The 14782-nt window shown below is 39.1% G+C and overlaps 1 protein-coding gene across 1 annotated transcript in view; it reads left to right on the top strand.

Annotated features, from left to right (window-relative positions):
• Positions 1-553: 553 nt before the first annotated feature.
• Positions 554-14782, top strand: part of UMPS (uridine monophosphate synthetase) — a 54352-nt gene continuing 40123 nt past the window's right edge. Inside the window, exon 1 of the mRNA XM_032631133.1 lies at positions 554-771. Coding sequence (XP_032487024.1) covers positions 616-771 — 156 coding nt within the window. The 5' untranslated portion in view covers positions 554-615. The remainder of the gene's footprint in view (positions 772-14782) is intronic.

The raw sequence follows: 14782 nt of genomic DNA, 5'->3' as shown, positions 1-14782 counted from the left end.
TGCCAAACACTTGTGCTACTCTAAATGGGACTAAACCCACGTTCTCCTCCAGACGCAGAGGGCCGACAGAAGAGGTAATGAACAATTACCTGCTAAGAGCTTTATAGTCCCATGTGGAAATTGCTATGACACTGACATTTGCCAAATGCCATGAAGTTAATAAAAGAATTGAGCAAAGGTCCCCGTCTTCCAGAACTTACCCTCTATTTGGAGAAAGGGGAGGGGCGGGGACAGTGGTGTTTAATAACGGGCAAATAAAGATATGCTCGCCCAAGAAGGAGAATTAAGAGGACCCTGCGCTATAAAAAGTAGGCAGGATTCATACAAATTCTCTTGAGAGTCTTGATTTTATGATCCTGGAGCCAATCTAACTATTGGGGCTTCCAAGTCCAGCGATTTCACTCACAGGCAGCGTCGGGGTAAAGTTCGCTACCACTGCCCGGAACCGGACCTGAAACCCTGAGCCCTCGCTACCTGGCACCCGGAGCTGAGCAGAGCGAGCTCTCCCAGCCGCCGGAAAAAGGGCCGGAAGAGGCGGGATTTCTCAGGTGACGTCACCGGGCGCCGCAGTTAAGCGGCGGTTTGGAGTTCGGAGTGAACTGGGAGAGGGAGACGATGGCGGCCGATGAAGCAGCTTTGGAGTCATTGGTAACGGGTCTGTACGACCTGCAGGCTTTCAAGTTTGGGAACTTCGTGCTGAAGAGCGGGCTTTCTTCCCCCGTGTACATCGACCTACGGGGCATCGTGTCTCGACCCCGTATTCTGAGTCAGGTACCTGCCCAGGAAAGGAAAGAGGAGGGTTGGGGGGCGAGGATGGGGACCAGGAAGAGGGGGGGATGACAGGAGTTGGGCTGTGGGTGACAGCAAAAGAGCCAAGCAGGCGGGTCGACCCTGCTATCGGTCTGGTGGAGTCTGTTTGCGAAGCCCAGAGACCAGGAACTGTTAGACTTTTGTGGACCTAGAGGACGGCCTGCACTGTGACTCGCTTGCTTTTTGACACGTGCTCTGCAAGAGAGTCGGGGAAACCCAGTTTGGGGCCTTGTCTTGCACAGAAGTACTTGAAAGAGTTCCGCGTATTTAACCTCGTGACAATGGGACGGCGGGGGGAGGGGAGGAAAAGGTGTGTCGTGGGGGAGAATTTGGTAGCTGCTTAAATACTTGGAAGGGCTCTTGCTAGGAAAGGGGGATTCAATTTTGCACTGTGTGGCCAGGAGCAAGAATTAAGGCCAGAGGGTGGACATTTCATGGAGGCAGTTTTTTGGTGAATGAAAGGGAAAAACTTTGTACAGATTAGAGTTTTCTAGTACAGGGCTTCTTAAACTCGTGAGTAGATATGAATCACCTGGAAGTTTGTTAAAATGCATACTGAGTAAATCTGAGGCGGGGTGGGAGGTTATGCATTTCTCACAAGCTGCAGCAAAAGCTGCAGACCACAGTGTAAGTAGAAGGGTCTAAATGTGCTAATAGAGTTTCTACTAGCCGCATATGAATATTGAGTATTATGAATTTTAAAATTTATAGTCACATGTGACTAGTGGCTACCTTATTGGACAGTGCAGATATAGAACCTTTCAGTTATCACAGAAGTTCTATCTAGAAGACTTATGTAAGTTTTCTCCACCACTAAGGGTTTATGTTTGCCCTTTGTGAACCCCATTCTGATGTTATTATGAAAAGGACTGAAGCACTAGTTGATGTGGGTTAGGCTGTTCTCACCATCCAGAATCATGCTATGGTGCATCTCATCAGTGCTGAGAAAGTGAATGACTAGGGATCTTCTTTTGAAAAGTTGGTTTATTTTTGAAGAAGTCATCAGTTAACAGATGACTAAAAATTATTTTTTTGATACTAGATATTGGGGTGTGTGTGTCTGTGTCTGTGCTTTTTGGTAGTTAACTCAGAAGGAGTTCAAAATATTGAGAGAGCTAGATATAAAAGAACTCCTTTCATGTCTACTTATTTATGCAAATAGGGTTTCTTATTATTTGCACCCCCAAAAAGCAAAAGAACTTACACTGAATTCTGACTTCCTAGTAGTAAGTAATAGTCAACTACAGTAGATACATAAGTTAATTGCCAGGATCAGGTACCATTCATCTCACTAAGAAATGCATTTCCAGGGCTTCCCTGGTGGCGCAGTGGTTGAGAGTCCGCCTGCCGATGCAGGGGACACGGATTCGTGTCCCGGCCCGGGAAGATCCCACATGCCGCGGAGCGGCTGGGCCTGTGAGCCATGGCCGCTGAGCCTGCACGTCCGGAGCCTGTGCTCCGCAACAGGAGAGGCCACGACAGTGAGAGGCCCGTGTACTGCGAAAAAAAAAAAAAGAAACGCATTTCCAAAATCTGTTTTTATGCTTCTATCAAAATTTGCAGATTATGTTTTAATTAATTTTATGCTCATAACAATTGTAATGATAACAGAATTTTTAACACTTAGAGACTTATGGTCACAGGAAATTTTTAAAATTTACAATTTAGGGCTTCCCTGGTGGCGCAGTGGTTGAGAGTCCGCCTGCTGATGCAGGGGACACGGGTTCGTGCCCCGGTCCGGGAAGATCCCACATGCTGCGGAGCGGCTAGGCCCGCGAGCCATGGCCACTGAGCCTGCGCGTCCGGAGCCTGTGCTCCGCAACGGGAGAGGCCACAACAGTGAGAGGCCCGCCTACCGCAAAAAATAAATAAATAAATAAATAAATTCACAATTTAAAATTTCAGTTTACATACATTTTTGTTGTGGAGAAGTATCATAGAATGATTAGTAAAAGTTTTTCAAGCACAGATATATATTGCATTAGAATAAAATTTTGTGGAGACAATGGAATGAAAATATGAGTTCAAAAAAATGTAAAATTTTCCAAGTTCATAATTCAACATTTTCATTTTTTTTTTAAGCAGATGTTGAGTATCAAATCAGTATAGCATTTGGATCCCATTGTATTCACTTAAAGGTGTGATGTAACAGTTCTAGGATAATACGTTAATTTTTTCAGTACTCTAGAAGTTACATTTTTTACAGCTTAAAAGTATTCATAAATTTTTCAAATCTTTAGAGATACAGGAACAAAAAATTCTGAACACCTCTGATCTAGTTCACTAAGTAACTGCTTTTCTTCTTAAAATAAGATGGTGTTGGGTGGGAGTATGCATTCTGGCATTAAAATGTGATGATTTATGTAGAAAAGGATATTATCAACTAGTGCTTCACACAGTAGGCTCTGTATTTATGAGACCTTTATTTTTTTTAAAGTCACCTTTCTTTTTTTTTTAATTAATTTATTTTTGGCTGCATTGGGTCTTCCTGTTGGGTCTTCATTGCTGTGCACAGGCTTTCTCTAGTTGCGGCGAGGGGGGGCTACTCTTTGTTGCTGTGCATGGGCTTCTTGTGGCAGTGGCTTCTCTTTGTTGTGGAGCACAGGCTCTAGGTGCACGGGCTTCAGTAGTTGTTGCACGCGGGCTCAGTAGTTGTGGCTCATGGGCTCTAGAGTGCAGCATCAGTAGTTGTGGTGCATGGGCTTAGTTGCTCCACGCACTTGGGATCTTCCTGGACCAGGGCTCGAACCCATGTCACCAGCATTGGCAGGCAGATTCTTAACCACTGCACCACCAGGGAAGTCCTATGAAAACTTTAAGAAAACACTTTGGTGTATATTCTTCCATTGATTTTTTTATTAAGATATAATTGACGTATAAAATTATATTCGTTTCAGGTGTACAACGTAGTGACTCTATTTGTATATATTGTTTAATGATTGCCATAGCAAGTCTGGTTAACATGTCTGTGTTCATAGTTACAAATTTTATTTTCTTCTGCTGAGAACTTTTAAGATCTTTCAGTAACCTTCAAATATGTAATACAGTATTATTAACTGTAGTCACCATGCTGTGTATTACATCCCCATGACTTACTTATTTTATAACTGTAAGTTTGTACCTTTTGAATCACTTCACCCATTTTGCCTACCCACTACTCTTTGCCTCTAGCAACCACCAATCTGTTCTCTGTATCTATGACTTGTCATTTTGTTTGTTTGTTTTTGTAAGATTCCACATATAAGTGATATCATGAAGTATTTGTCTTTCTCCATCTCACTTATTTCACTTAACATAATGCCCTTCAAGTCCATGTACGTTGAGCAAATTTCAATGTTTTACAGTTATCGTGGCTGAATAATATTCCATTTTGTGTGTGTGTGTGTGTGTGTGTGTGTGTGTGTGTGTGTACCACATTTTCTTTATCCACTTGTTCATTCATGGTTGTTTTGCAAATTAGGTTGTTTCCATATCTTGGCTATTGTAAATAATGCTGTAGTGAACATGGGGGTGCAGAAATCTTTTCAAGATAATGTTTTCATTTTCTTCAGATAAATATCCAGATGTGGAATTGCTGGATCACGTGGGAGTTCTGTTTTTAATTTTTCGAGGAACCTCCATACTATTTTCCACAGTGGCTGCACTAATTAACATTTTCTCCATCAGTGCACAAGGGTTCCATTTTCTTCATATCCTCACCAACACTTATTATTTCCTTTTTTTTAAATTAATTATTTTATTCTTGGCTGCATCGGGTCTTAGTTGTGGCATGTGGGATCTTCATTGCGGCACGTGGGATCTTTCATTGCAGCGTGTGGGCTTTTCTCTAGTTGTGGCCTGCGGGTCTCCTCCATAGTTGTTGCTCACGGGCTCCAGAGCATGTGGACTCTGTAGTTTGCAGCACACGGGCTCAGTAGTTGTGGCACATGGCTTAGTTGCCCCACGGTATGTGGGATCTTAGTTCCCCAGTCAGGCATCGAATCTGCATCCCCTGCATTGGAAGGCGGATTCTTTACCACTGGACCACCGGGGAAGTCCTTATACTTATTATTTCTTGCTCTTTTGATAATAGCCATTCTGAAAGGTGTGAAGTGATATCACATTGTGGTTTTGATGTGCATTTCCCTGATGATTAGTGATACTGAGCATCTTTTCATATGCCTGTTGGCCATTTGTATCAATATGTCTTCTTTGGAAAAATGTCTGTTCAGATCTTCTGCCCATTTTTTAATCAGATCTTTTTTTAAATTATTGAGCTGTGTGGGTTCTTTATATATTTTGGATACTAACCCCTTTTTGGACATATAATTTGCAAATATCTTCTGCAATTCAGAAGCTTACCTGTTTTTGTTACTAATGGCTTCCTTTGCTGTGTGGAAGCTCTTTAGTTTGATGTGGTCTCATTTGTTTATTTTTGCTTTTGTTGCCATTGCCTTTGAAGTTAGATCCAAAGAAATATCACTAAGAGTGATGTCAAGGAGCTTACTACCTATGTTTTATTCTAGGAGTTTTATGGTTTCAGGTCTTACATTCAAGTCTAATCCATTTTGAGTTAATTTTTGTGTATGGTGTAATATAGTGGTCCAGTTTCATTCTTTTGCATGTGGCTGTCCAGTTTTACAAACACTATTTTAAGAGACCATCCTTTCCCATTGTATATTCCCATTGTATATTCATTGTATATTCTTGGCTCCTTTGTCATAAATTAATTGAACATACGTGCTTGGTTTTATTTTTAGGGTTTAGGGTTTATTCTCTTTTCTGTTTCATTGATTTATTTGTTTGGTATTTATGCCAATACCATTCTGTTTATAGTTTGAAGTCAGGGCGTGTGATGCCTCCAGCTTTATTTTTCTTTCTCAAGATTGCTTTCGCTATTTGAGATCTTTTGTGGTACCAAAGAAATTTTAGGGTTGTTTGTTCTATTTCTGTGAAAAGTGTCTTTGGAATTTTGATAGCGATTGCATTGAATCTGCAGACTGCTTTGGATAGTATGGACATTTTTACAGTATTAATTCTTCTAATATATGATCATGGAATATCTTCATTTATTTGTGTCATCTCAGTTTTGTTCATCAGTGTCTTCTAGTTTTTAGTGTACAGGTCTTTGACCTCCTTGGTTAAATTTATTCTTAGGTAGTTTGTTCTTTTTGAGGCAATTGTGTATGGCATTGTTTTCTTAACTTCTCTTTCTGATGGTTTGTTGTTAGTGTATAAAAACACAACAGATTTTTGTATATTGATTTTGTACCTTGCAACTTTACTGAATTTGTTTATTACTTCAAACAATTTTTTGGTGAACTCTTTATGGTTTTCTAAATGTAAAATCATGTTGTTGCCCACTTAGTTACTTCTTCCTTTCCAGTATGGATGGCTTTTATTTCTTTTTTCTGCCTAATTGCTCTGGCTAGGACTTCCAATAGTATGTTGAGTAAAAATGGCAAGAATGGGCATCTTTATCATGTTTCTGATCTTAACGAAATAGCTTTCAGATTTTCGCCATTGAGTATAATGATTAGCTGTGGGCCTGTCATATATGGCCTTTATTATCTTGAGGTACGTTCCATCTCTACCCTTTGTTCAGTCTCTATCATAAATGGTTGTTGAATTTTGTCAAATGCTTTTTCTGTACCTATTGAGATGATCATATGATTTTTATCCTTTGTTTTGTTAATGTGGTGTATCACATTGATTTGTGGATGTTGAACCTTCTTTGTATTGCCTGGGATAAATCCCACTTGATCATAGCTTATTGTCCTTGTAATGTATTGTTGAATTTGGTTTGCTAATATTTTGTTGAAGATTTGTGCCTCTAAATTCATCAGCAATACTGGCCTGTACTTTTTTTGTTGTGTCTTTATCTGATTTTGGTATCAGTGTAATGGTGGCCTTGTAAAATGAGTTTGGGAACATTCCCTCCTTTAATTTTTTGGAAGAGTTTGAGGAGGATAGGTATTAAATCTTTTTTGAATGTTTGGTAAAATTCAACAATGAAGCCATCTGGTCCTGGACTTTTGTTGTGAGTTGTTTTTCTTGTTGCTGTTGTTGTTTGTTTATTACTGATTCATTCTCCTTACTAGTAATCGGTTTGTGCATATTTTCTATTCATGATTCAGTCTTAGAAGATTGTGTGTTTCTAGGAACTTACCTATTTCTTACAGGTTATTTCTTCCAGGTTATTTAATTTGTTGATATATAGTTGTTCATAGTAACCTCTTATGAGCCTTTGTATTTCTTTGGTATCTGGTGTATGTTCTCTTTCATTTCTGATTTTATTTATTTGAGTGCTCTCTTTTTTTCTTGGTGACTCTAGCTAAATGTTTATCAATTTTATCTTTTCAAAGACCCAGCTCTTAGTTTCATTATTTTTTTAATTGTCTTTTTAATAGTCTCTTTCATTTTTTTTCCACTCCTATCTTTATTATTTCCTTCTTTCTATTAACTTTGGGCTTCATTTGTTCTTTTTCTGCTTTGTTTGGGTATAAAGTTAGGTCATTTATTTGAGATTTTTCTTATTTCTTGAGGTAGGCCTGTATCATTATAAACTTCCATTTTATAACTGCTTTTGTGGCATCCTATAGATTTTGGTATGTTTTGTTTTGATTTTCATTTGTCTTAAGGGTTTTTTTTGAAATTTCTCCTTTGATTTCTTCATTAACCCACAGGTTGTTCAATAGCATATTGTTTACTCTTCATATATTTGAGATTTTTCTTGTTTTCTTTCTGTATTTCCAGTTTCATGCCATTGTGGTCAGAAAGATGCTTGATATGATTTCAATCTTAAATTTCTTGAGACTTGTTTTGTGGTCTAGCATATATGATCTGTCTTGGAGAGTGTTCCATATACACTTGAGAAGAATGTGTATTCTGCTTTTGGATGGAATGTTCTCTGTATTTATTAGGTCCATATGGTCTAGAGTATTCTTGGTTGGAAGTATTTTCCTTTGAGCACTTTGAATATGTCATGCCACTTCCTTCTGGCATGCAAAGTTTTTGCTGAGAAGTCTGCTGATAGTCTTATGAGGGGGGATTCTCTTGTATATAACAAGTTGTTTTTCTCTTGCCACTTTTAAGATTCTCTCCTTGTCTTCAACTTTTGACATTTTAATTATGTGTCTTGGTTCAGGTTTCTTTGGGTTCATCTTCTTTGGAACACTCTGGACTTCCTGAATCTTCAGGAAATTTTTAGCCATTCTTTCCTTTTTTTAAAAAATTGTGTTCCTTTTTTTTTTTTAATATTAGAGTATAGTTGATTAACAATACTGTGTTAGTTTCAGGTGTGCAGCATAGTGATACAGTTATACATATACATGTATCTATTCTTTTTCAAATTCTTTTCCCATTTAGGTTATTACAGAATATTGAGCATAGTTCCCTGTGCTATACAATAGGACCTTGTTGGTTATCTATTTTAAATATAGTAGTGTGTATATGTCAATTCCAAACTCTCAATTGTCCCTCCCTGCCCCCACCACCTTTCCCTTTGGTAATCATAAGTTTGTTTTTTAAGTCTAGGAGTCTATTTCTGTTTTGTAAATGAGTTCATTTGTGTCATTTCATTTTAGATTCCACATATAAGGGATATCATATGATATTTGTCTTTCTCTAACTTACTTCACTTAGTGTGATAATCTCCAGGTCCATCCATGTTGCTGCAAATAGCATTATTTCATTCTTTTTAATGGCTGATTAATATTCCATTGTATTTATATACCACATCTTCTTCATCCAGTCATGTGTTGATGGGCATTTAGGTTGCTTCCATGTCTTGGATATTGTGAACAGCACGGCAATGAACATTGGGGTTCATGTATCCTTTTGAACCATGTTTTTTTCCAGATATCTGCCCAGGAGTGGGATTGTTGGATCATATAGTAGCTCTATTTTTAGTTTTTTAAGGAATGTCCATACTGTTCTGCATAGTGGCAGTACCAGTTTGTGTTCCCACCAACAGTGTAGGAGGGTTCCCTTTTCTGCAAGCCCTGTCCAGCATTTATTGTTTGTAAACCTTTTGATGATGGCCATTCTGACTGGTGTGGGTGGTACCTCTTTGTGGTTTTGATTTGCATTTCTCTAATAATTAGCAATGTTGTGCATCTTTTCATATGCCTCTTGGCCATCTGTATGTCTGTCTTCTTTGGAGAAATGTCTGTTTCTGTCCATTTTTTGATTGGGTTGCTTGTTTATTTGATATTGAGCTGCATGAGCTGTTCGTAAATTTTGGAGATTAATTCACTGCCAGTTGCATCATTTGCAAATATTTTCTCCCATTCTGTGGGTTGTCTTCGATTTGTTTATGGTTTCCTTTGCTGTGCAAAAGTTTTTAAGTTTAATCAGGTCCCATTTGTTTATTTTTTATTTTATTTCCATTACTCTAGGAAACGGATTGAAAAAGATATTGCTGCAATTTATTTCAAAGAGTTTCCTGCCTATGTACTCCTCTAAGAGTTTTATAGTATCTGGTCTTACATTTAGGTGCTTAATCCATTTTGAGTTTATTTTTGTATATGGTGATAAAGAATGTTCTAATATTCTTTTACATAGCTATCCAGTTTTCCCAGCACCACTTATTGAAGAGGCTGTGTTTTCTCCATTGTATAGTCTTTCCTCCTTTGTCATAGATTAATTGACCATAGGTGTATGGATTCATTTCTGGGCTTTCTATCCTGTTCCACTGATTTTATATTTCTGTTTTTGTGCCAGCACCATAGTGTTTTGATGACTGTAGCTTTGTAGTATAATCTGAAGTCAGGGAGCCTGATTCCTCCATCTCTGTTTTTCTTTCTTGAGATTCCTTTGGCTATTTGGGGTCTTTTGTGTTTCCATACAAATTAAAAGTTTTTCTGTTCTAGTTCTGTGAAAAATGCCATTGGTAGTTTGATAGGGGTTGCATTGAATCTGTAGATTGCCTTGGGTAGTATATCATTTTGACAATATTGAGTCTTCCAATCCAAGAACACGGTATATCTTTCCATCTGTTTGTGTCATCTCTGATTTCTTTCATCAGTGTCTTAGTTTTCAGAGTCGAGGTCTTTTGTCTCCTCAAGTAGGTTTATTCCCAGGTATTTTATTCTTTTTGATGTGCTGGCAAATGGGATTGTTTCCTTAATTTCTCTTTCTCATCTTCTGTTTTTAGTGTATAGAGATGCAAGAGACTTCTGTGTATTAATTTTGTATCCTGCAACTTTACCAAATTTATTGATGAGCTCTAATAGTTTTCTGGTAGCATCTTTAGGATTTTCTATGTATAGCATCATGTCATCTGCAAACAGTGAGTATTTTGTTTCTTCTTTTCCAATTTGGATTCCTTTTATTTCTTTTACTTCTCTGATTGCCATGGTTAGGACTTCCAGAACTGTTGAGTGAAAGTGGCAAGAGTGGACATCCTTGTCTCGTTCCTGATCTTAGATGCTTTCACCTTTTCACCATTGAGTATGATGTTAGCTGTAAGTTTGTCATACATGGCCTCTATTATGTTGAGGTATGTTCCCTCTATGCCCACTTTTTGGAGAGTTTTTATCTTAAATGGGTGTTCAGTTTTGTTAAAAACTTTTTCTGCATCTATTGAGATGATCTTGTGATTTTTATTCTTCGATTTGTTGATGTGGTATATCATGCTGATTGACTTATGGATACTGAAAAATCTTCTTATCCCTGGGATAAATCCCACTTGATCATGGCGTATGATCCTTTTAATGTATTGTTGGATTTAGTTTGCTAGTATTTTGTTGAGGAGTTTTGAGTATATGTCCTTCAGTGATATTGGCCTGTGATTTTCTTTTTTTGCAGTATCTTTGTCTGATTTTGGTATCAGGGTGATCGTGGCCTCATAGAATGCACTTGGGAGTGTTCGTTCCTCTGCAATTTTTTGGAAGAGTTTCAGAAGGATAGGTATTCAGTCTTCTTTAAATTTGATAGAATTCTTCTGTGAAGCCATGTCGTTGTTGACTTTTGTTCGTTGGGAGGTTTTTCTGTTTATTTATTTATTTTAAAAAATAAATATTTATTTATTTATGTATGGCTCTGTTGGGTCTTTGTTGCTGTGTGTGGGCTTTCTGTAGTTGTGGCGAGTGGGGGCTACTCTTTGTTGCGGTGCAAGGGCTTCTCATTGCAGTGGCTTCTTTTGTTGCAGAGCACAGGCTTTAGGCATGCGGGCTTCAGTAGTTGTGGCACATGGGCTCAGTAGTTGTAGCTCCTGGGTCTAGAGTGCAGGCTCAGTAGTTGTGGTGCACAGGCTTAGTTGCTCTGCGGCATGTGGGATCTTCCTGGACCAGGGATCGAACCTGTGTCCCCTGCATTGGCAGGTGGATTCTTAACCACTCTGCCAACAGGCAGTCCCTGCTGGGAGTTTTTTAATCACAGTTTCAATTTCAGTACTTGCGATTTGTCTGTTCATATTTTCTGTTTCTTCCTGGTTCAGTCTTCAGAGTGTACCTTTTTAAGAATTTGTCAATTTCATCTAGGTTGTCCATTTTATTGGCATATGGTTGCTTGTAGTAGTCTCCTGTGGTCGTTTGTATTTCTGTCGTATCCGTTGTAATTTCTTCTTTTTCATTTCTAAGTTTATTGATTTGAGCCCTCTCCCTTTTTCGTGATGAGTCTTTCTAAAGGTTTGTCCGTTTTTATCTTTTCAAAGAACGGGATTTTAATTTCATTCATCTTTTCTATTATTTTCTTCATCTCTGTTTCATTTATTTCTGCTCTGATCTTTGTGATTTCTTTACTTCTACTAATTTTGGGTTTTGTTTGTTCATCTTTCTGTAGTTGCTTTACGTGCAAAGTTAAATCGTTTATTTGAGATGTTCTTTGTTTCCTGAGGTAAGATTGTATTACTGTAAATTTCCCTCTTAGAACTCTTTTGCTGTGCCCCATAGATTTTGGATTGTCATGCTTTCGTTTTCACTTGTCTCTAGTTATTTTTTGATTTCCTCTTTGATTTTTTCAATGATCCATTGGTTATGTAGTACCATATTGTTTGGCCTCCACTTGTTTGTGTTTTTTACAGTTTTTTTCCTTGTTGATTTCTAAACTCATAGCGTTGTGATCAGAAAAGATGCTTGATATGATTTCAGTTTTCTTAAACTTACTGAGGCTTGCTTTGTGGCCCAGCATGTAATGAATCCTGGAGAATGTTCTCTGTGGACTTGGGAAGAATGTGTAGTCTGCTGCTTTTAGATGGAATGTTCTATAAGTATCAATTAAGACCATCTGGTCTAATGTGTCATTTAAGACCTGTGTTTCCTTATTGATTGTCTGTCTGGATGATCTATTCATTGATGTTAAGTGGGGTGTTAAAAGTCCTTCACTATTGTGTGACTGTCGATTTCTCCTCTTATGGACGATAGCATTTGCCTTATATATCGAGGTGCTCTTATGTTGGGTGCATATTTATTTACAATTTTTCTATCTTCTTCAACTGATCCCTTGATCGTTATGCAGTGTGCTTTGTGTCTTGTGACAGACTTTATTCATTTATTTATTTTTAACATCTTTACAGTCTTTATTTTAAAGTCTATTTTGTCTGACATGAGTATTGCTACTTCAGCTTTCTTTTGATTTCTGTTTGCATGGAATACCTTTTTCCATCCCCTCACTTTCAGTCTGTATGTGTCCCTAGTTTTGAAGTGGGTCTCTTGTAGACAGCATATATACGAGTCTTGTTTTTGTATCTATTCAACCAGACTGTGTCTTTTGATTGTAGCATTTAATCCATTTACATTTAAGGTAATTGTTGATATGTATGTTCTTATTGCCATTTTGTTAATTGTTTTGTTTTTTTTTTTTTTTTTTTGCGGTACGCGGGCCTCTCACTGTTGTGGCCTCTCCTGCTGCGGAGCACAGGCTCCAGACACGCAGGCTCAGCAGCCATGGCTCATGGGCCCAGCCGCTCCGCGGCATGTTGGATCTTCCCGGACTGGGGTACGAACCCATGTCCCCTGCATCGGCAGGCGGACACTCAACCACTGCGCCACCAAGGAAGCCCTGGATTTGTTTTTGTAGATCTTTTTTCTTCCCTTTCTCTTTTGTTCTCTTCTCTTGTGATTTGAAGTTTATCTTTACTGTTGTGTTTAGGTTTCTATTTCTTTTTTGTATGTGTATCTATTGTAGAGTTTTGATTTGCCATTACCATGAGGTTTTGATTTAGCAGTCTATATATATACAAGATTGTTTTAAGTTGCTGGTCTCTTAATTTCAAATGCATTTCCAATATCCTGCATTTGTACTCTCCTCCTCTCGCAGTTGCTGGTTTTGTGTCATATTTGTGTGTGGATGATTTCCTACCTTTACTGTGTGTTTGCCTTTACTGGTGAGCTTTTCCATTCGTAATTTTCTTATTTCTAGTTGTGGCCTTTTCTGCCTAGAGAAGTTCCTTTAGCATACGTTGCTAAGGTCTGATTGTACTGACCTTTGTACTGCAAAGGTCTGATTGTACTGAATTCTCTTAGGTTTTGCTTGTCTGTAAAAATTTTTATTTCTCCATTGAATCTGAATGAGAGCCTTGCTGGGTAGAGTATTCTTGGTTGTATGTTATTCCCTTTTATCACTTTAACTCTCATGCCACTCCCTTCTGGTCTGCAGTTTCTGCTGAGAAATCAGCTGATAACCTTGTGGGGATTCCCTTGTATGTTATTTGTTGCTTTTCCCTCATTGCTTTCAGTATTTTTTCTTTGTTTTTAATTTTTATCCGTTTTATTACCATGTGTATCGTCATGTTCTCCTTTGGATTTATCCTGCCTGGGACTCTCTGTGCATTCTGGACTTGGGTGACTGTTTCCTTTCCCATATTATGGAAGTTTTCAGCTATTATGTCTTCAAATACTTCCTCAGGACCTTTCTCTCTTCTCCTTCTGGTACCCCTGTAATGCAAATGTTGGTGTGTTTAATGTTGTCCCAGAGGTCTCTTAGACTGTCTTCATTTCTTTTAATTCTGTTCCGCAGCCATGATTTCCATCGTTCTGTTTTCCAGCTCATTTATCTGTTCTTCTGCCTCTATTATTCTACTATTGATTCCTTGTAGTGTAGTTTTTATTGCAGTTATTGTATTGTTCATCTCTTTGTTCTTCTAGGTCTTTGTTAAACGTTTTTGTATAGTCTCCGTCTGTGCCTCCATTCTTTTTCTGAAATCTTGGATCATCTTTACTATCATTACTCTGAATTCTTTTTCAAGTAGATTATCTGTCTCCATTTTACTTGGCTGTTCTTCTGGGGTTTTATCTTGTTCCTTCATGTGGGACATATTCCTCTACCATATCATTTTGCCTAACTTTCTTTGATTGCAGTTTCTGCATGCTGCAGGGCTGTAGTTCTTACTTCTGCTGTCTGCCCCCTGGTGGATGAGGCTGTCTAAAAGGCTTGTTCAGGCTTCCTGGTGGGAGGGACTGGTTCCTGCCCACTGGTGGGTGGAGCTGGGACTTGTCCCTCTGGGGGGCAGGGGCACGTCAGGAGGTGTGTTTTGCTAGCAGCTGTTTGCTCAGGAAGACTTTAAGCCGCCTGTCTGCTGATGGGTGTGGCTGTATTCCCACCTTGTTGGTTGTTTGGCCTGAAGCATGCCAGCTCTGGAGCCTACCAGCTGTTGAGTGGGGCCAGGTCTTGGTGAGAGAATGGCACCCTCCAGGAGGGCTCATGCCAATGCGTACTCCCCTGAACTACCACCGCCAGTGTCTTTGTCCCCACAGTGAGCCACAGCTGCCTCCCCCACCCCACCTCCATAGGAGACCCTCCAGTACCGTCAAGTAGGTCTGGCCCAGCCTCTTATGAGGTTACTGCTTTATTCCCTGGGTCCTGGTCACATGAGACCTTTTGTGTGCCCTCCAAGAGTGGAGTTTCTATTTCTCCCAGTCCTGTGGAATTCTTGTGATCAAACCTTGCTTGCCTTCAAAGCCAGATTCTCTGGGGGCTCCTCCTCCCATTGCCAGACCTCCAGGCTGGGGAGCCTGATGTGGGGCTCAGAACTTTCACTCATGTGGGAGAA

This window comes from Phocoena sinus, chromosome 4 (genome assembly GCF_008692025.1).
Source record: "Phocoena sinus isolate mPhoSin1 chromosome 4, mPhoSin1.pri, whole genome shotgun sequence".
NCBI classification, from domain to species: Eukaryota; Metazoa; Chordata; class Mammalia; order Artiodactyla; family Phocoenidae; genus Phocoena; species Phocoena sinus.
This window is presented reverse-complemented; position numbering and strand designations above follow the sequence as displayed.